The sequence below is a fragment of the Coccinella septempunctata genome, chromosome 8 (assembly GCF_907165205.1).
Source record: "Coccinella septempunctata chromosome 8, icCocSept1.1, whole genome shotgun sequence".
Classification (NCBI taxonomy): domain Eukaryota; kingdom Metazoa; phylum Arthropoda; class Insecta; order Coleoptera; family Coccinellidae; genus Coccinella; species Coccinella septempunctata.
The window spans coordinates 31,694,007-31,716,777 of NC_058196.1; the positions used below are offsets into that span (position 1 = coordinate 31,694,007).

The 22,771-nt window shown below is 40.3% G+C and overlaps 1 protein-coding gene across 5 annotated transcripts; it reads left to right on the plus strand.

Moving 5' to 3' along the window:
• On the plus strand, positions 1–22,698 carry LOC123319463 (unconventional myosin-IXAa-like). 5 transcript variants are annotated; one of them, XM_044906456.1, is made up of 10 exons: positions 1–134; positions 1,817–3,772; positions 4,930–5,334; positions 6,452–6,709; positions 9,638–10,463; positions 10,519–10,646; positions 10,717–10,863; positions 12,553–13,029; positions 15,521–15,882; positions 17,494–22,698. In XM_044906456.1, the coding sequence occupies exons 2-10, from the start codon at positions 2,007–2,009 to the stop codon at positions 19,551–19,553; spliced, it is 6,429 nt and encodes a 2,142-aa protein (XP_044762391.1). In that variant the 5' UTR covers positions 1–134; positions 1,817–2,006; the 3' UTR covers positions 19,554–22,698. The 5 variants fall into 5 exon arrangements, with proteins under 5 accessions (XP_044762391.1, XP_044762393.1, XP_044762390.1 ...); XM_044906458.1 differs by lacking the exons at positions 1–134; positions 6,452–6,709 and adding exons at positions 214–555; positions 5,522–5,569; XM_044906455.1 differs by lacking the exon at positions 1–134 and adding an exon at positions 214–555.
• The last annotated feature ends 73 nt before the right edge of the window (positions 22,699–22,771 follow it).

Here is a 22,771-nt window from a genome sequence, read left to right on the forward strand (position 1 = left end):
CGCCGCGAAAACCAGTAGTTTAGAAATAAAAAATGGTGGTAGGTGAGCCAGTTTAGTGAAAAATCAACTTAAAATATTTACGTTTCAAATGGTTGTGACTACTTGATTTCGAATTCCATAAATACAAACCTGAGGTAGGTACCTTGCGGTTTCCGTTGTTCTCTCACACCGAAATCTTATGGGCGGGTACCTAACTAAACCTACCGAAATGGGGCTGTTTATTATGGGTGTTGGATTTACTTATCTTGACAAGTGATACGTAAGCGGCGGCTGTGATTTCAAGTGTTAATTGCAGATTCGATTGTTTTGCTTAGTGGTTTTTGAGTTCAACATTGTGATGCTAAACATGTCGTCTCATAAGGCTGTGCTAATCGTTTGAAGAATAGTGAATGGACTTGTTTGGCAGATGCAACATGTGACCCCATTCTGACATTTATTATTCCTATTCGTCTTATTAAAGTCAGAATGAACACAATGAGGGGTTTTTCTCAATAAAAATATCCCATTTGGGCCGTGTAGATGTTGCCAATGTGAACACCACATACTCCACCAAATGTGTGTAAATATACAGATTTGTTTTCAACATTCATCGCTCATTCAAGCCTGTAAATACGAGGAAAAGTTCCGAGGCATGGACTCTTTCATACTATCTTATCATACTGGAAAAACTGAAGAAAAATGAGAGTCCTTGAGAATTAATTATATGAACAATGAAAGGTTTACTGAGATATCCTTTTGATGAGTTCCAACTGAAATTATTCATTGATCATTGACGTAAATCCCAATTGAAGGAAATACAAATTCCTGATTTTAAATACTCTTGAGGATTACGGTATCACTCTAATCTCTTTATCAAGTTATTGAGTTGTGATTGGCTATGCCAAGCATCGTGTATAGACTTTAACTAAAGTATTATTTACTTGTCCGAAGCATTATCACTCTTCCTCTGTATATCTCAAAATGTTGCTTCATCATGCTTTTCAATTCACAAGTTTTTAAGAATTCAAGGAACACCCTGATTACTGCAGAGTGGGATCAATTTCTGGCCATTGTTTCTGTGGATATTCCAAGTTTTCATTACTCAAGACTATGTTCAAATTTGAGCTGATCTGTCCTCCAATCAATTCTGAAGATTTCGAGAATTGTGGACATTTATACCGTAGAGTTGATGCTGAAGATTTGAGAAATTGTTTTAATTTATAATAAAATTATGTGAAGCAATTTAACCAAATATAATACCGGGATTTCTTAGTGTGTTGAGCAATATCGAATTTACACCAAGCTGATATTCCTCCTTTTTTACCTGTATACAAAAATGAACTGTTTATTCACACTCTGTAAGACAAAGAGATAAATAGTTATTACCAAGCATTTTTATTGTGTGAATTAACACTTGAATTGAAACCTTGAAGAACTGAGCCATTATAACAATAATTTCCAGGTGCTATATAAATAATAATTGCAGGTTAACTGAAATTATCACTCAATACTAATCTGTAACAATATTTTAGTATCCTTTTTTCATGTGGAACTACTGGTATTTATTAAAATTTAATTATTGTGCATGGGAACAAAGAAGTTGTTGTTTTGGGACTGTTCATGAAATTATTCAATTATTCTGAATATCTTTTTTGATTTCTTAAGCATTATATCCTATAATTAATGTTTTTACGTGTTAGCTCTGTCTTTAGATACCTTTCATTCCATTCTAGATTTTTAACTGAAAAATTACTTTGTTTATTTTTTACTGAACTGTTTCATTTTGTGTTTTCCTTCACTTTACACATATTTCCTCAAGTAACAATTTTTGTTGCAGGTATTTTCATTCACATCTGCCAAGTCAGACCTTCGAGTAATGGGAACTTGACCATCGACATGCACCCTTGAAAGATGGGGCTCCGAAACAGTGCCATTTCAGTTTTAATTTTCGACGAGAACATCTCAACCCAAAGATTGAAATTACTTTTCGTAAAGTGCATAGTAAAGTGAAGTGTAAAGTTTCCACAATGTCTTCTCCAGAGAACAACAGGTATATCGTTCAAGTCTATGTGGGAGCTCTATCGGCTCTTTACGAGGCACTTTCCGTGGAGGCAAGCAAGCAGACAACATCCGAAGAGATTGTTTCTTGCATCGTGGACAGGCTGGGGCTTAACGACAATGTATCATACGAACTTGCTGAGGTTATAGGTGACAGTTACGGGCAGGAATGCAAGGAGAGGAGTCTGCTCAGCACCGAGAGCCCGGTTCAGCTGATGATGCTGTGGCCCAAGAACCGAACTGATCAGTCGTCTTATAGGTTTTACTTGAGGGAGAAATCCAACGATTACCTCTGGAGGGATTTCGTGATGGATCCACAGCTCATCAGGGATTATTTTCATAGGTTTTTGTACCAGCCAAAAGACAGGGAGTATCCTGATCTCTGTCAACTTCCCGACCTGAACGAACAGACTTTGTTGGACAATTTAAGAGCGAGGTTCGTGGCCGGGCATATATACACTTACGTCGGTTCCATACTCATAGCGTTGAACCCGTTTAAATTCTACCCGATTTACAACCCGAAGTACGTGAAACTGTACCAGAATCGGAGATTAGGCCCTAACTTGCCACCTCATATATTCGCTGTTGCCGACACGGCGTATCACTGCATGTTGAAGGACAGGAAGAATCAGTGTATAGTTATAAGCGGGGAGAGTGGATCCGGTAAAACCGAAAGCACCAATTTCCTCTTGCACCATTTAACAGCCCTAAGTCAGAAAGGTTCGCATGGGAGTGGCGTGGAACAAACCATACTCAGCGCCGGACCAGTCCTGGAAGCCTTCGGGAATGCCAAAACGGCCCACAACAACAACTCCAGTAGGTTCGGGAAGTTCATCCAAGTGAACTACAAGGAGAACGGGATGGTCCACGGGGCTGTGGTACAAAAGTATCTGTTGGAGAAATCCAGGATATGTTCCCAGGGTCGCAACGAGAGGAACTACCACGTGTTTTACTACCTTCTAGAGGGCGCCAGCGAGCAGGAGAAGCAAGTCTTGCATTTGAGGTCCCCGGATCAATATTACTACCTGAACAAGTCGTGTTATAAACTTGACAACGTAGACGAAAGATACGAGTTTTCCAGGCTGAAACAGTCGATGGAGATGGTGGGATTCACCGCGGAGAAACAAAGAAGGCTCTTTTCAGTCTTATCGGCCGTTTTACTTTTGGGCAACGTGGAATTCCAACCTAGAAAATCCGCCTATCACCACGACGAAGCGGTGGGCGTCAAAAACCCCGAAGTTGTAGCTCTCATCTCCGAACTCCTAAGGGTCAAACAAGAAACTTTAATGCAGGCTCTCATAGCTAAAAGAGCTAGAGCCTCCGGTGAAACCCTGATAATAAACTACCGACTACCAGAGGCCACAGCCAGTAGAGACGCCATGGCCAAGTGCCTTTACGGCGCCCTCTTCGATTGGATCGTGTTGCAGGTTAACCACGCCCTACTGTCCAAAAAAGATACGCTCCGCGAGCACCAGGGCAACTCTATCGGTGTGTTGGATATATTCGGTTTCGAGGATTTCGGCCTGAACAACAGCTTCGAGCAGTTGTGCATAAACTACGCGAACGAGCACTTGCAGTATTACTTCAACCAGCACGTGTTCAAGTACGAGCAGGAGGAGTACAGGAAGGAGGGGATCAGGTGGACCAATATTGAGTTTATGGACAATACCGGTTGTTTGCAGTTGATCGAGGGGAAGCCGAACGGATTGTTGTGCGTCTTGGATGATCAGTGCAAGTAAGTGCTTGTTCTGGTAGTCGACACCTTACCCGAGTCCTGTCCTGAGTCACTTCCATCCCAGTACCTCAAATCTGTTTCAATAAATGAATTATCGAAGGTACTCTTGGTCTTAAAGGAAAAAGTCTTATACTTAACCTCAAAATACTGTCTTGTCGGCATGCTGGAGAGTATCTACAAAGAACAGTCCAAATCAGTATGTGCTGTAACAGTAAGGGAAACCTGAAATCTTTTTCTGAGGATCAGGTCAACTCCTACTTAATACATTTGAAGAAGATGTCCTTATTATGGTCTTTGTTCTGCTACTGCACGTATAATACTGCTTCACAAAAGTTCAAAACTGCTTAAAAGTTAAAATATGAGAAATCTAAATTTCAAAGCGTTTTACCAGCAACCAATATACATAGAAGTTTCGGTGGGGTAATCATAGAAGCCAATTATACTTTGCAACACAATCCAGGGGCTCTACTTTCGATGAGTACTAAACGTTGTGTTACGCTGCACTGTATTGATGAGGGACAATAGTTGATAATCTTTGAATTGTCGTCTCCATTTTAGGAGTCGAAAAATTCCTCATCTTAACTTTTGTGGAGCAGTATGTTGTCCTGTCGACTCATGGCATTTTTTCGGCCAGTTTGAGCCCCTAAACTTAGTTTCTTCGACAGTGTTCCTCTCCCAAAAACTGCAAATTTTCGGCCAGCCTCTATTCACCAATGATTTAAAAGTATCCTACGAGGTTACAAGCGAACATGAGTTCTGCTACTGCTTCACAAAAGTTAAGAAAGTCCAAAAATTTTGGAACTGTTCAAAAGTTATTAAAATATGAGAAATCTGAATTTCAAAGCGTTTTACCAGCAACCAATATGCGTAGAAGTTTTGGTGGGGTAATCATAGACGCCAATTTCACTTTGCAACACAATCTAGGGGCTCTACTTTCGATGAGTACTAAACGATGTGTTACGCTGCACTGTACTGATGAGGGACAATAGTTGATAATCTTTGAATTGTCGTCTCCATTTTAGGGGTCGCAAAATTCCTGATCTTAACTTCCTCTCCCAAAAACCTCAAATTCTTGGCCAGCCTTTAGTGACCAATGATTAAAGAACACCCTACGAGGTTACAAGCAATCATGACTTGATTTTCCGGCCTTGATTCAGCTTTCCAGGTGCGACCAACGAAACGTTGCTCCAGAAATTCAACATGGTCCACAAGGACAACAAGTTCTACCAGAAGCCGCAGAAGAAGGAGGGCGCCTTCATAGTGGTGCACTACGCGGGCAAGGTCAAGTACCAGGTGACCGACATGAGGGAGAAGAACCTCGACCTGATGCGTCAGGACATAGTCGGGGTGCTCAAAAACAGTTCTATGGCCTTCGTGAGGGAACTGGTGGGCGCAGATCCGGTGGCCGTGTTCAGGTGGGCGATAGTGAGGGCCTTCTTCAGGTCGTACTTCGCGTTCCACGAGGCCGGCAGGAAACACAGGCAGGGTAGGGTGGACGGTAACAGGAACAACATCCAGCAACGATACCAGCGGAATCACACGCCCAACGAAAATATTATAAGGTGAGAGACAGTGATATTTCTATTTGTCATGTTGGTATTTACACAAAGTATTGAGATTCGTTTGAATCTCGTGTTCTCAAATGTTTCTTCAGTGTTTTCCTTGGAATTATTTGATTAAAAACAATTATTATAAGATGATATTCCCTTTGAGTACTTCAATTATTGATCAATATGTTCAATTCCTTAGCCATCTGGTGACAGTATCTGCTGTAAATCTTACAATTAACAGAATTGCGTAAGTGGTATATGGTTGACTCCTTCCTTACTTTAGAATCATGTTCATCTTTTCATGAAACTTTGATAGTCTTGTTCTGTCAACCATGCTTCATATTCCGTATTTCGAGGGAAAATTGGGATAAAATACGTAAACGATATTCTATGAAACTTGTTTCAATGTAAAAATATCATATTGAAAATTAAGCGAAAGATTGCACCGATCTTCATTCGTTGGAAGTGACAAATAAAACCTGTTGTTATTGATTGTTGTTCATAATTTATACTCTATGTTCTTGATTTTGACATTTACTCCTCTGATTTGACACTTCAGCTTCAATAGATTAAAGTTTCCGTCATAGACAAAAGAAAGTTTCTTTAGTCTATGGTTTCCGTTTATATTTTCAAGAATCTGAACTTGCATTGGAAAAGTATGGTATTTATACATTGAAATGAGTGGTTTGAAGTATATGATCGTTTTTATTTGGGTGGGGATTCCAGTGAATGATCACAAAACACAGGTTTTCGATGAATATGAAGTTTGTGACCTATCCAATACAAAATAATTTAGATATTTGTCTACCTAACTTATATATGGCTTCCTTGATGTTTATTAATAAGAAGAAATCATTAATGTTCATCTACATTCGATGTTTTACCTCATATTTATTTTATGGTCTATGTTTTGCATGTAGAATTTTGAGATCTTTCTGCATGAACTGATTTCCGGATATAAAATCTGTATGATTGAATTATATGAAGATTATTTTCATCTAGCCTATGATCTGAGCTCGGCTTACAATTTGGTACACTAAATGTCACTTGTCACTGTCAAAAATCTGTTAATAAGGTGGCGGTTGCTTAGATCCAGATTATCCTTACTAGAGTGTTTGATCTCCAACAGCAAACAGCGCAACACGGCGCCACCTAGCAGGTACGGCAAATTCAGCGAAGACGCAACCGCGGGCAACCATAACAGGTTGTCCTGGCCGCAGTTCTACCACCGCAACGCAAACGCGGCGTCTAAGAGCGCTGAAGACGACAAAAACGAAAAGAGGAGAAAAGAATCCATCGGTGGCGGATCTGCCAACGCCGCGGCCTTAGAGAGGGTGTTGTGTCCGGACGAAGCGAGGGCCATACAAAGGGCCAATCAGATTGTTATGTATGTCCGATTTGTTTTTTTAGTGGTGGAGGTGCAATCGTCGGATTTTTTTTGCTTAGGTGGCAGTCGTTGCTATGGGGACAGGTTTATCGTCGTGTATTGTCTGCTTCAAATGTCACTCAGTTTTTCATCTTGTCATATGTCGATCGTAATAATATTCTGTGGGCTAGGGGGAGTAGCTTAGCTTGTACTGTCGTTAAGACGATCGAAAAAAATGACACATACTTCATTATGTGTCATTTTATTGGCTCTGATCATTTACATCATTCAGCTGATACAATTGAAGGCTCGTTGACGTAATAAGTATGAATTTTTCAAGACTAGTTTAGGGAAATTGCAAAAAGTAGTACACGTTTACAGAAGTCGAATTATCGGAACGTGTCAAGGTAAAAATGTCGGCCCTAGAGACCTATGGGTTTTGAAAGCTTGAGAAATTGGAGATTTTGACGTTTACCAAACGCAAATAAAGTAAAAATCTAGATCATAGAAAAAACCCACTCCTGACGTTTCCGACAAATATTTGTTGACGTCAGTTTGATTAAAGTGAAGTTAGCACAGATCACAGACAGGGATGGGTAGTACCTATTCGAATCATAGAGCGAAGAGTTGTGTTTTTGGCCTCTGTTTTTATTAAATTCATCTAATTTTGGCAAATCGATACGTAGGAAGGATCTACCTTAAATGTTAATCTCTTAGCCAACTAGTATAGTCAAAAGTCCTTTTTTCAGCGACTTCAAAACATATTCAAACTTCTCAGTATATAACGTGAGAGAAATAAGTTTGAAATTTCAATATTTTTTTCAAAATTCGGCTCTTTATCTCAATCTGTCCGACTTCGCTGAAAAAAAGACGACATGTATCTGCAAACCTCAAAAGATAAGATTATAATAGTTGGGTTACGGTTGTGAAATCATATTTTTAGGACTCTACGACCAATCGCCACGATAAGGAAGTACCGAAATTTAAATCGCTGTTTTGGTTCTTATCTAAATGTAAAAATTATAGATATTCTATCGAAAATTTCCATTAACGCCAATTTATGTTGACCCCGTTTTCCATTCTATACTTTTTCACCATTTAAAGTTGGTTGAAATGAGTATTTTTCTCTCAGTTAACTGAATATAATCTCACTCTTCATTTCTTAAGGGTACAAGATTCAGCTACACCTTAAAAAGCCATAAAGGAAGGTCAAAAATCACAAAACCTTTATTTCCTGTCTCTGCGTCGAGTGCCCCCAATAAACCTATTATGCCGGCTCTCGAAGAACCCCAGAAAAAAATAGATTTTTGGTCGGCATGGCGCCTATTTCATGATCTACATGTACATCCGGTCAGTTCCCGTAAACGACATTCTTTCTTCATTCATTACTGCCTTAAGTTCGCGTTTTAAACTGTCTGAGGAACAGATAAGTGCGTTATCATGTTTTTGTCATTCGGATGTGGGTGATGTTCGTTTTTAGCGATTCAAGGTGGGCCATACGAATTTTATTTATTAGTAGATTATTATTGAAGTGTTTATTTGGTCTGGGTAAATGCAAAACTGATTATTTCGATTTTTTCCTGGCTATTTGATATCCTTAGATTATTTGTGTATAAATTCGAAGAGTTTATAGATAAATTCGCTGAGTTTCAGAAGGGAAATTCAACTTTTTCAATAATTTCTACATCACCATTATATTTGGATGCTAATTTCTCGAGTAAATGTTCTAGGCAGTTGCTTAAGACTTATGTTATAGGTTGAATCGTAATTATTATACTCTGAATCTTAATCATCGCCAAAATACATATTTTAACAGTAGATCCTTGAGGTCAGAAGAAACAATTCCTCAATTTTTCCGATTCGGTCCTGATAAAAAGCAATTTGAAGTTTTCATAATGAGCTATGTCACCCCTGGAGAAACAAAATTCCCTTCAGAATAACAAGCTAAATCTGTGACACTTCACATCTGTGGATCTTTTAAACAGAATTGCATTCAGCCAAAGTACCCAATTTTCAGAATTTCACAGATATTTTCCATTTTCGAACATCAAATTACTAGAAAATTGCGCATTATATGAGAAAATATGAAGAATACTTTTATTTCACAAAACGTTCAAATATTCCTTAGATATATAGCGTCTAACTTAGTTTCAAGAGTTGGGTTCTTTGAATTTTTTTTATTTTTATGGTACGTAATGGTCATTATGAGGACACTGGAAGACGTGGGTGATATCTTGTGTTCGAAAAAGATTCATCAAATAAATGAAAAAATATATTCTGAAATTCATTTCATTCGATAAAACCGTTTGTGAGAAAGAACTAAAATCAACTTTTTTTTATGGTTTTTCTAGAACCGGTATCATTTAAACCGAGCCGATTCTGAAAAAATTGTAGAGGAAAAAAGTGTTTTCTTTGACCTCAAGAATCTACTACTTTCAAAATATTTGTACGAGTCAAAGACTCACCCTGCATATGTATTTCAAAAAAATCGAAGCTTCAGACACAAAAAGGACATGGAGAACCTTGTAATAACAATGCTGGATCAGAAAAGAACAAAAAGGGCCCGAAAAAAAAAGACGAGGTTTTTTACGTCAGTTTGACAAAAGTGAGGTTAACACAGGGGTGGGCAGTATCGGGTCGCCTCGTGGTGTTTTGGGCTTCCCTATTGGTTATTTAAGGCAAAAAGTGGATCTCCTGGCCTACTAGACTTATCTTACGTAGGATCATCATAATATTCGTTCTTCTCTCTTTAAAAACTCTGATTTGGTGTTGTGTTTCCCATACTCGTCACCCTATCCGACCATCTTAGTGTATTCGATGTATAATAAATGTGAAAGGTTGCTTAAGCGCTGAACATCAGCCTTATCTGTGTTACCCCTTACATTGAGCATGTTTGCATGGTTCCACTCGCCAAAATCGAAACCGTACCTCACACTCTTTTCTCCGCAGGAAGAACAAATCCTTCAGGCCGCGCGAACGCGGCAAGAAAGGCCTCAAAAACCTCCAGTCCGTCAAAACCCTCGCCGGCCGCACCGGCATCTCCGGGGCCAGCCAAGGTCAGCTCGGGAAGGCCAGAAAACAGCCCACCACGGTCACCGCGCAATTCCAACAGTCCCTGCACTCCCTCATGGACACCCTGAACCAGGCCAACCCCTTCTTCATAAGATGCATCAAGTCAAACGCCAACAAGATCCCGAACAAGTTCGATCACGAGACCGTTCAGCGTCAGCTGAGGTATACAGGCATGTTGGAGACGGTCCGGATACGTCAGGCCGGTTTCAACGTTCGTCTGACCTACGACGAGTTCATACAGCTATACAGGATCCTCCTACCGAAAGGGTTGCTCAGTTCGCAGAATGACGTTAGGGATTTTCTGGCCACTTTGAACCTGAACAGGGACAACTACCAGTTGGGGTTGAGCAAGGTGTTCCTGAGGGAGAGTGAGAAGTATAAGCTGGACTGCAAGCTGCACCAGCAGATCATGTCGAGCATCATCATATTGCAGCGGTGGTTCAGGGCGTGTCTGGAGAGGAGGAAGTTCCTGAGGGTACGCAGTGCCATCGTTACCATCCAGTCGTACTGCCGCATGTACCTGGTGCAGAGGTATTTCAAGAGGGTGACAGCGGCTGTCAAGATACAGAAGATGTGGCGGGGGTATAAGGTTAGGAGTTGGTACGAGAAGTTTAAGGTTGGGTTGGTGACGTTCCAGGCCCACTGTAGGGGGTATAAGGTGCGGAGGACTATGCAGTTATCCAAGAGCCATCCTAAGATACCGGTAAGTGTAACAATGCTTTTTTCATCTTGTTCTTTAAGTTCCAAGGTTTTTTTAGAGTGCTGGTACCGTTCAGTCGCATCTACAGGTTAAACTAGCCAGCTCGGACGAGGCTTTCGTGAGCAAAGAATCTAGTCAAGAAGAGTTGCGGGATAACTTAGAACGTCGACTGAGAGATTCGGATGAGTGAGTTTCTAACCTTGTTTTTCGTCTTAACTATTTTAGTGTTTATTTCAATCTGTATCCTCTCTTGAAGTGAAACGATTTGCAGGAGCAGCGGTATCCAGGAGGATGGCGATAATGAATCCTTGCATAGTAGGCTGAGCTACACGATGTCCCTGCCGACTGTCACCACCACGCTGATTTCGCAGCAAACTTCGGGGATATTGCCGCATCAAAATAGGTGAGATCAATGCAGCCTTCGATCAACACGAATTGAAATGCAATTTGCATCATTCATTGGTCGATTCGACAAAGTACACTGCGCAAAAAAATCATGGAAATCTCAAATTTATTCTACAACTGAAGGTGTTCTCAATGATAATTATTTTTATCAGAATTATGCATGCATATGTTATCCACTTTCAACGGTTTTCTTCAATACAGATGTTTTTTCCCAAGATGATATTATCAGATTTTGAATGTATTGGTTCCATTCTAAAATCAGTTGTTCTCGATCGATTCTAGTGATCAATAGTTTTTCTTTCGTTTGATTTTCTACACTCGATCGCTTGCAACGCGAAACACGCAATTTGACCCAAGAGGAATGTGCCCAAGCGGTAGTTTTGCGAGAAGAAGGGTGGACATACACAAGAATTGCAGAAAGGTTTGGAGTTTCCCATACAAGTAAGTCCAGAATGTTGCAGCGATTCAGGGAGACAGGTATGAATGTCCGAAGACCAGGACAAGGTAGACCACGGGTAACAACTGCCATTCAAGAACGTTACTTGAAAGTTTCTTCGTTAAGACAACGGTTTGCAACCGCTCGCCTCTTTCAAATTCAGCTTGGGCAAACTCATGAGGTGCAAATTAGCACTCGGACGATAAGAAATCGCCTCAGAGAATATGATTTAAGGCCTCGTGTCGCTGGAAGAGGCCCAGCTCTTACCCCAGCCCATCAAAGGGCGCGTTTGGATTTTGCGAGAGAGTATATCCATTGGGAAGAGGCCGATTGGGAAAGAGTTCTCTTCGCAGATGAGCCTAGATTCTGCCTCTACCATTGTGATCGACGTTCCCTTGTATACAGACGTCCACATGAAAGATATGCTCAGTGCAATTTCCTGAATACTACTGGTTTCGGGGGAGGATCGATTATGGTATAGGGTGGAATATCTCTGACTGCTCGCACAGACCTAGTGGTCGTTGATAATGGAGCTATGAATGCTGATAAGTATATAAGGAACATTCTTGAAGAGCATGAAGTGCCATTTGCCCCATACATTGGTGAAAATTTCATTTTTATGAACGATAATGCCAGACCCCATCGTGCGCGCATCGTTCAGGAGTACCTTGAAGAGGTTGAAGTCTCTCGAATGGAATGGCCAGCAAGAAGTCCAGATCTCAATCCGATTGAGCAGGTTTGGGACAACCTCAATAGAAGGCTGAGAAGTTCAGAAAATTATTCAGCTACTCTTAATGACTTAGGAATCCAACTCGGAGAAATCTGGGAAGGATTAGATCAGAACATTTTAAGATCACTCATTTTGAGTATGAACCGTCGTTGCCGAGCTGTAATTAACGCAAGGGGTGGAAATACCAAGTATTAAATCATTTATCAGCATTTCAGTATTTTGAAAATTGTTCATTTCTCTTCTTTCACATAAGATTCGGTGGAATCCTGAATTTTTCTTCCATTTAATGTGTCTTGTTTCGTTCAAAACCTTCCCGAGAGAACATGAAAAATAAGTTATAAAGTCAATGTAGAGTTAACTTTCCTTAAAATCGAGATTTTCAGAATGTGCGTTAATTTTTTCGCGCAGTGTATGAGATCATTCTCTCAAAAACTGTTGGTTCAATTCAAATCGGTTACTTTTGAAGAGTGCACGATGGTACTGATGTAAATTCATCCCAATTCCTTTCCAACCTTCCACAGACTGGCCGATATAAAACAGGAGGGAGTCTTCTTGGATCTGACCCTGAGGCGAAAGATCAACAAGGCCCATCGCACCATTGATTACTCCGACCTGGAGTACAACATGCCGGATCGCAAGGGTAGCTGCGACTCCCTGGTGTCACAGAAGAGTTTCGGCTCCCAGCAGAGCACAGATTCTCACTCTAGCGCGACAGTTAGGGATCCGGCCGGTAGGATGTCTTCGGCGGCGTCCAGGGAGCAATGGTCCTCGTCCTTTGCTAGAAGCGAGACCGACTCTGAGAACGGTGGCGCCACCATGTCCGCGCCGCCGATAGTGGGCGACAGGTTCTCCTCCTACGACAATTTCTCCGCCGGCGACCTGCCCGCCACGCACAGTTCCGATCAGGATTTCTCGCCCAAGATTCAGCTGGCCAGGTCTCACGCGGTGCACTGGACAGGGGTATCGAAGAGGGAGACCAAATCCGCTGGGGAAGTCAGGTAGGGTGAATCGCTGAAAATATGTCGGAAACTATTTGAATTCCGTCCGAAAGTCGGTAAAAACTCAGGCAGTCTGTAAGAAATTACCGAAAATCTGTGTAAAATTTGCTGAAACCTTGTTTGAAATCTACCGTGACCGAAAGTCTGCCAAGAATAATACGAAAGTCTGTAAAAAGTAACGTTAGTCTGTAAAAAATTACCGAAAGTCCGTCTGAAATTCGTTGGAAATCTACCGTAAATTTTTAAGGAATATAACGAAAGTCCGTCAGAAACCTATCAAAAGTCTGTAAGAAATTACCGAAAGTCTGTCTGAAATTTAATGAAAGTCTGTAAGAAATTACCGAAAGTCTGTAAGAAATTACCGAAAGTCTGTAAGAAATTACCGAAAGTCCGTGAGGAAAGTCTGTCTCGAATTTACTGAAACCTCTTCAGAAATCTACCGAAAATCCACAGAAACCTACCGACAGTCTGTCAAAACTCTACCGAAATTCTGTAAGAAATTACCGAAAGTCTGTCAGAAAACGGCCGATAGTATGTTTAAAATCTACCGATAGTCTATCAGACATCAGACAAAAGTCTGTAAGTAAAAATTTGCGAAAGTTCGTCATGAATTAACCGAAAACTAAATATACTGTAAGTCTCTCCAAAAGTTGTCGATAGTACGTCAGAATCTACCGAAAGTATTTCAGAAATCGACCGAAAATTCGTCAAGAATCAACCGAAAGTGCCTAAAATTTACCGAAAGCTTGTCAAAAGTCAGTCAGTAAACAATCGATAGTGCTTGGAATCTACGGTCTTTCAAAAATCAATGAGTCTATAGAACATCTACCTAAAGTAAGTCTGAAATTGCCGCAATGTCAGGGATCAAGAGAAATTTTCCTAACATCTGAGGGAGTTTCTGTTGATTCCTGACGGACTTTCGGTTATTTCCGACAGACTTTCTACCGATAGTCACTCAGGAATGTTCGGAAAGTCTGTCAGGAATCTACCGAATGTCTGTAAAAAATTTCCCTGAAATCTGATGTTCTGATGATCTGAGTTTCTGTTGATTACTGACAGACTTTTGTTAATTTCTAACTGACTTTCTACTTATAGTCAGTCAGAAATATACGGAAAGTGTGTCAGAAATCTACCGAAAGTCTGTAAGAAATTTCTCTGAAATCTGATGGAGTTTCTGTTGATTACTGACAGACTTTTGGTAATTTCTAACTGACTTTCTACTTATAGTCAGTTAGAAATATATGGAAAGTCTGTCAGAAATCTACCGAAAGTCTGTAAGAACTTTCTCTAAAATCTGATGGAGAGTCTGTTGATTACTGACAGCCTTTTGGTAATTTCCGACTGACTTTCTACGGATAGTCAGTCAGAAATATACGGAAAGTCTGTCAGAAATCTACCGAAAGTCTGTAAGAAATCTCCCTGAAATCTGATGGGGTTTCTGTTGATTACTGACAGACTTTTGGTAATTTCTAACTGACTTTCTACTTATAGTCAGTTAGAAATATACGGAAAGTGTGTCAGAAATCTACCGACAGTCTGTAAGAAATTTCCCTGAAATCTGATGGAGTTTCTGTTGATTACTAACAGACTTCTGGTAATGTCTAACTGACTTTCTACGTATAGTCGGTCAGAAGTATACGGAAAGTCTGTCAGAAATCTACCGAAAGTCTGTAAAAAAATTTCCCTTAAATCTGATGGGGTTTCTGTTGATTCCTGACAGACTTTCGGTTAAATCCGACTGACTTTTTACCGATAGTCAGTCAGGAATATACCGAATGTCTGTAAGAAAGTAGTCTGACAAAATTTCGATGATTTTCGACTCACTTACCACCGATCAGCTGATAGTCAGGAATTTACCGAAAGTTTGTAAGAAATCTTCCCAAAGTCTGACAGAAATACAACGAAAGTCTGTGAGAAATCTACTTAGAATTTTTCCCTTCTATTTGGATCTGCTAGCGTTATTTTGTTCTGCGTAGTCAATTAATAATAGATTGAGAATCCATTCAAAGTTCAACATCTGTTAATATTTGTCCTCAAATAAAGCAATTCCAACACAGAACTCCGATAGGAACAGATTATCTGCAAAGTTAGATAACCGTTTTGGTAGATCCAAGATGGTAACTTCAGACACCTTTCGTTATCGATATTTACTCAACTGCATGTATACACAGTGATCTACATAAACTGGTATGCGCTGAAACAAAGAACGGAGATACCTGCAAACCTGTGAATTTTATCTTCTGTCGCTCGAAAGTGTGTTTGAAAAATTCCGAATTGGAAATGAAGAATTAACGTTATCTCGATCGAACTCTGCAAACATTCGAAGTCATTGTGTTCGAATCGAAGAGATAACTCTGTATTATCGATTTCTGAAGTAAAATACGTGACAAGAAGATCTGGTAGTCATAGTTCGGTTTTGTAAACGATGAATCTGTGATACTTGTAGAGAAACGTCGAATCAACCTGTGAAAATGTGCTTTATTGCTTTTAGGAGCGCCGGGGACAACCTGAAGAGCTTGCCGCCCGTGAGAAGGATAACCCGTTTCGGCTCAGACGAGAAGACTGACGTCTACTACGCCTACGACCATGCGCCCAGCAAAACGGAACAGATACTCGGAAAACCGGAAGCTCCGGTCAGGAACGTGAGGAAGGCCAAGAGGGCTCAGGTTAAGAGTTTGGGAGAGGAAGTGACGGACAGCGGGTCCGTGGACAAGGGCGTCCTGGGCACCATAGACGAGTCCAACGTGATACACGCGGACGCCGGGAGCGGCAAGTTCAAGCCGTTCATGAAGGAATGCACCACAAGCACGCCGAAGCAAGTGCTCACCCCGAAGAGGCAGAGGCATCATATAGGTAATTGGTATTTGTATTTGTCTTTAATACAGTCTACTCATCGAACGAAACACTTTTTTCCTTTGCGATTTTTGCGGATTCCGCTTCGTTTAAAAGATACAGGCTGTTGAAATTCGTCGAAAAATTTGATTTTTGTATCTCAGAAATGGTTTATTCGATTAATAATACGGATCTTTTCCGTTGGAATCGAAAAATCGGACGAAACTATACATCTGGCAACACTGGGTGGTTTCAGAATACCGGGAGTATTTGCCTGGGGAAATTGCAGTTTTTTAACTTCGAGGTGTTAGCTTGTGAACTAAGTAAAAATTGAATAAAAACGACGATCATTTTATATAGGATACACGGTGGGTGGCCCATTTGACTAAAATATTTTCAATGTTGCGACGTTGCCGCTTATACGGAAAAATACTACAAACTTCGTTATTTCAAATTGGACACTATTTATTATAACATTTATTATATCTCAAACCATTTTTTTTACACGAAGCTCATCCTCAGGATCTCAGTGACCTAATTTCGAAATTTCGGCTTCCTAAAATATGAAATGTCCTTCCTACGCCTATTTCATTGTATCCATGTTATCGGCAATTTTTTCTAAAAAACCGTTTATATCTCCGGAATTATTAGGAATAGGGATAGGTAAGTACTGGAAAAAAATACTCAGATGGGGATAAAGAAGCGCATAAAGTAATAATAAATATAGTTCGCCATTTGAAACAACAAAGTTTTTAGTACTTTTTCGTATAACTGGCAACGTTGTAACATTGAAAATATTTTAGTTAGATAGTTCAGAATCAGTCCTATGATCCGTTCTCCGTAAACGTCTAATAGGCCACCCTGGACACCCTGTATACTCGAGAACAATTTTCATGATTATTTTGGCGTTCGCAAGCTATTGTACCAAGAAATTTCATATAAAATAGTTTCAGAACAGGCAACTGCGAAAAAACAAGAGTTCATTCAATTTTTTCAACAATCTCTTTAAGATAGTGTAAGTACTAATTTGAAATTAGATTAACCATGGAACGTTCTATAAAATATAAAGCATTTGGTGAAACCAGCCTTCTACATCTAAACGCAATTGTGGACCGGTTTATGGATCATTGTCCCTCATCAGTGCGGTGTAGCGTTAAATATTCCAACAGGAGTCGAATAGATTTCAAGGGAAAATGGAGGAATTGTTCTAAAAATGCGAGCTAGTTACGAACGGGCCAAGAAAATCCCAGAGAAGTCGTCGAAACATCTAAAAGCAACCATAGACCGTTTTCGGGATGATTGTCCCTCATCAGTACAGTGTAGAGTTGAATATTCCAACCGGAGGATGGGGTGCCGGACGAAATTGGGACCCCAACCTCCGGTTGGAATATTTAACGCTACACTACACCGTACTGATGAGGGACAATCGTCCCGAAACTGGTCTCTGCGGTTGCTTTTAAACGTTTCGACTTCCCTGGGATTCCCTAGGTCCTACCTGGCATTATTAGAACGACAATTCTTCAATTTTCACCTAGCCAAATCAACAAAAAATTGCAAATGAAAGAAGTGTTGGGATAAATATATGTACGATTCGAAGATTGGCAACCCCTAACACCGTCGTTTCTTTTCCAGGGCTGGACTTGCGAAGGAGAAACAGCGATCCCGCCACGAACCTGATCACAGAAGCGCCGTCGGTCATCGAACACACCCCGCAGGCCAAGATCGACTCCGACGACCTGCAATGGCGGAAGGCCAACGTAAGCTTCACCCTGGTCGGGCACTCTTTCAGGAAAATCGCCAGGATATCCAAGGACGACCTCTGTACGTCCTGCAACGACCACATGGACCAGTTCATTACGCACGGCTACAAGTGCATGCGCTGCAAGCAGTCCTTCCACGCCAAGTGCATCCAGAACAAGAAGGTCTCCCCCTGCGACCAGGTGACCCCCAGCGTGGACAACTCCAAGGGGGCCAGGAGGAAACAGCGCAAACACTCGCGGACGCCTTACGACCTGGCCAAACCTGATGAGGGCAAGTTCAACCTGACCAAAACGTCGCTGTTCTCGGACAGCACGGACCAGATAATAAGCGGTAGCGAGGAGTTGCACCTGATGCAGAGGTTCATCACGGAGAAGATCATGAAGATCGAGAGCGATATAGGAGAGAAGCCCAGCGAGGTGGATAGGTTGTTCAAGCAGGCCCTGCGGGAGTTCAAGGACAATTTGGTGCAGATCTACAGCGCCAACAAGCACGGTTTCGAGGTGTGCAGCGTGCGTTACAAGGATTTGATCTGCAACTTCCAACAGGCGATGGAGACGGTCTGTCAGAAGGAGCAGAAGGAGAAAGACAAAGACTTCCCGGTCACCATGGGTCTGAACGCCTTCCGAGGTTTCATGAACGAGTTCATGCTGACCAGAGCCGAGGAGAAACCGAACAAGACCAAGCGGAAAAAGGAGAAAAAGAGGAAGTTGGAAACTATTAAGTTCAAAGGGCACAACTTCCTCCTGACCATCATCAACATACCGACCGCGTGCGAGATATGCAACTCGTTCTTCATGTGGCCCATCGAGCGGGGATTGGTGTGTCAGTCCTGCAAACTGACCTGTCATAAAAAATGCTACACCAACATCCAGTCGGTATGCGTTAAAGAATCGACGCAGGGTGGTTGCAACAGGGTGTTCGGGGTCCCTTTGGTCAGTCTGATCTCTGAAGAGAACAAGATACCGGTGGTCATCGAGAGGTTGCTACACGTCATCGAACTTAACGGTTTATACACCGAGGGTATTTACAGAAAATCTGGGGTCAGTTCGAAGATCAAAGAGTTAAAAACCAAGATGGACGAATACCCTAACGACGTTGAATTCGAGAAGTACCAAGTCCACGTCTTAGCCTCAGTACTGAAGAGTTTCCTGAGGGAGATGCCGGAGCCTCTGCTGACCTTCGAGTGCTACGAAAACTTCATCACGGCTGCCAACCTCCACGACCCCCAGGACAGAGTCACGACCCTCTACGACATACTGAAGAAATTGCCGCCGATCAACTACGATCTGATGGAGAGGCTGATGTTCCACCTGGCCAGGGTTGCGCTGCATGAGGAGACCAACAGGATGAGTGCGGCCTCTTTGGCGATCGTGTTCGCGCCGTGCGTGTTGAGGACGAACAAAGTGGTGCCTGCGCAGGACAGTTTGCACGACATCGCCAACCAGACGCAATGCATCGAGACCATCATCAGGGAGCAACTGAAGAAGATCAGGAGCACGCTGGAGGACATAAACACGCTGGACACGGCCTGTCAAGCCGCCAATAATCGACTGTCGTCTCTGAGGAGCTCCAAGGTCTTCAGCCCCGAGGAACTACTCCCTGCCAACCAGTCTTCCCAACAGCAAGCGGAGGAGGAGGAGCATCTCCTAGTCGACCACATACAGGAGATCGAGAAAGAGAAGGAACACCTAACCTCAACCCTACCCACCCTCACCCACGCAACTTCAGACGACGACATGTTATCCACCGACGGCGATGGTAGCATGGACGATATATCGTGCATAGGTGAACAAAGGAAAAACAGAATCCCGGTGGTTAGGTCGATATCAGGCGGCGAAACGCGGTCCTTTTTACCGAAATTAAAAAGACAATCGTCTTCCGACGTCTGCGTCAAGGTGGTCGAGGACTGTGACGATTCCATCGTTGTGTGAGAGCAGTGTAAATATTCCTCCGTGCGCGATCAGCTTCGGTTGCATTTGAGAAGGCTGAAGTGTGCCAAGTTGTCCGAAACGTTTAGGCAGAGCTTCTGAGTCGAACGATGAATAATACTCGTGTGTTTCGGGTCGTGGGGGTAACAGGGACACTCCAAAGATGAATCGAATTTAAAGTCGTGATACGAATTTATCGGGTTGGATGTTTACGATACTGTACTGGTAGATTGTCGGGACTACATTGAAATGTAACGGAACTGAGTTGATAAAGTGGTTTTCTTCATTTATAAACGTGAATTGTTGGTTTTATCGAGGCAGGGATAATATATATATATATGGATATTGGATGAAGGATACTGTTGGTAAATCACCCAATCCGACTGGGAAATATCAATGGAGAACGACTCGAGAAAGGTTTCATCTTGAAATATTCGGCGTAGTTCTCATATGAAAAAAAATTTCAATATCTGTCTGTGTCGTTTATCTATTTCTCAACTACTTCGACATTCTTTTTCCTTGGAAAAGGATAAATTTCGTCATGTTCTCTCAAAAAACATCTGTTTCGAAGCATTTTGAATTCTGCAATACTGGGTGTTTCACTTGAAGCGTCCACTAGACGACCGAATGAAATTTTCTTCTGAAAATTTGTAGATCGTGAAGAATGGCCGGTGTCTGTTCATCGCTAATATTCTCTTCTCGCCATATTCTGTTATTTCAAATGGGGCACCTCATTTTTGGATTTTTCACAAAATTTTAACTACGGTTCATTTGAACTACCTCTACCCAAACCTACAGTTTCTGGAGATATTTATCAAGTTCAAATTAATCTTGAGGGAATAAAGTTATAACTCGTGGAAAATCTTCAGTCTATACTGTATACTGGGTGAAACATTGTTAGAGAGACATTTTTCGTTCTATCATATAGACCGTCAAAAAACAGGGTGTTTTGTTTGAGAAAATGGGCTTTCTCATATTCAGCACTCCCGGAATCTATTTTGAGTATAATCTGAGGATCATACAGTTTTGAACTCTGTAAATTTTATCAGTTATAACAATTCTGAGCTCGAATTTGAGACAAATCAATCAATATCTCTGGCACCTAGTGGTTTGGGTTTGGTTTTAAACGCAGATAAAACTTTGTGGGGAACCCAAGAATGTAATGAATATAGGGTGTCCCATTTGAAATAACAGTCGAGAATAATTCGGTTGAATGAATCCCGGCCTTCAATTATCATGAATTTTCTGAAAAAATCTCATCTCTCATGGTGGACGCTGGCGTGAACCACCCTGTATATTTTCCGTATAACGCGACTTCCGAAATCGAAAATTAGGAAACGTAAGATTCCATTGTAATCGAGATTGTACAATCTGATTCGAACTGTGAATAGATATATTTTTTCCTTGATATTGTTGAATAGTCTTTGTATGATAGGTTAGGTTGTGAAAAACCACTTCGGGTAGATTTTCAGATGCAACCGAAGGTGAATGTAAAAAAATCTATTTTCAAAGTGTGATATGCCTTCACAGAATTGTTTATGTAATATATTTTCCCAGATTCTAATATACTAACACGAAGTGATATTGATTGAAAGTGTAAAAAAAATCTATCCATGACATTTATCAATGAATGCAAGTTTTCAGCTGCTGCTACTACATTCGCCAGAATACATTTGAAGTTGTGATCATTTTATTATGTACTATTTTACTAGGCAGGGTAACTGTTTACTATTAGTAAAATATTATTCATACGTTTTAGTATCAAATATTTATTAACCGAAGTGAAAGGCTCCGCTTCGACTATTTTTCAATTGAAACCTTTGGAAATTTATTATCTTTGATGTATTGTTGACGGATGGTCCAAACTCAACATTCTTTCCCTTGAATTTGTTTTCCTCCTGCTTATCGCATAAAAATTATTTGGTACTTCTAAATATGTGATAATTTTTGAAATTCTTAATCGACTGGGCCATCCTGTATTCCTTTCAGCAATAAATTCACGTTGCAATCACTATTTGAAAAAGTTGATGTTGATATTGATATTTGTTGAAGGTTTTACGATAAATTTGAATTGGATAGTAGCATGTCAATTCCCATTTTTTTATGACGACTAGGAACATGATTTTTTTCGACATTAACAAAAAAAAATGTTCCTGTTCTTCATGAAATAGTTGGAATTGGTATGAATTATTATAAGGAGATATTGATTGTTTCGAAAATATGTTTCTTCGAAAATGTTGAACATATATGTGAATGATTGTTTGAATTATTATAAAGTGTGATAAATTTCCTACGAAAGAAATTACATATTGTTTTAAAGGTGCACACATTTAAAAGTTATAATGGATGTTGAAAACTTATACAGACTGTCATATATTAGTTTCATGTTGCCAAAATATTTCCTAATTTTTCCAGCTAATTTTCCTTTTAATCTCGAAACGATTAGGGGGAAAATGGAAAGCACAAAAAATTTCACGAGGTGAAATTTGTGTACTAAGAATCAATTATCGGTTACACCTTGTTGAAATTGAATTCGCGGAAATATTATACATATGAATATAAAAATATGGTGAGTGCAATTTAATGTAAATTTTTATTAATTCACTTTGATCGTTAAGGCTATTTATTAGTTTCTATTTATTAAAAAAATTTGTTTACGCTAATGTTGAAATTCTTATATTGATTTCAATTACCTCCGATGCAAATCTTAATTTGATGTCATCACAATTTTACCTACGAGTAAAATGTTCTGATTTCGTTTATTGTCATACTTTTCTTATGGAAAAATCGTTGAATTTGAATTGCTTTAATCCCTGTAAAACTAACCTTATACTTATATTTTACCCTTTTTTTTTTACGTTTTTATAAAATGGCTGAACTAAATAGACCATTCCAAAATTTCGTGAAATTCCCATGTTGTACGGATGAAAGTGAGAGTAATGAACTGATCCTTAATTTATATACCAATTACTTTGATTGGGCATTTCAAAATATGACTGACTATTTTTTCTTGATTATTAGATCTTGGTAAGGTAAATGTTTATATCTGAATTGATAATTTTACCAAATGTTAATAACAACAAACTTGTTTATATCGACAAATATAAAAACAAATGTCCTTTGTAAATAAAATTCACTATCAATATTACAGAAGATATTTGCTTTTCCCTCTCGTCTTGCTTTTTACAGGAAGTGAATGTTTTGTTACTTTTAGTTTTAAT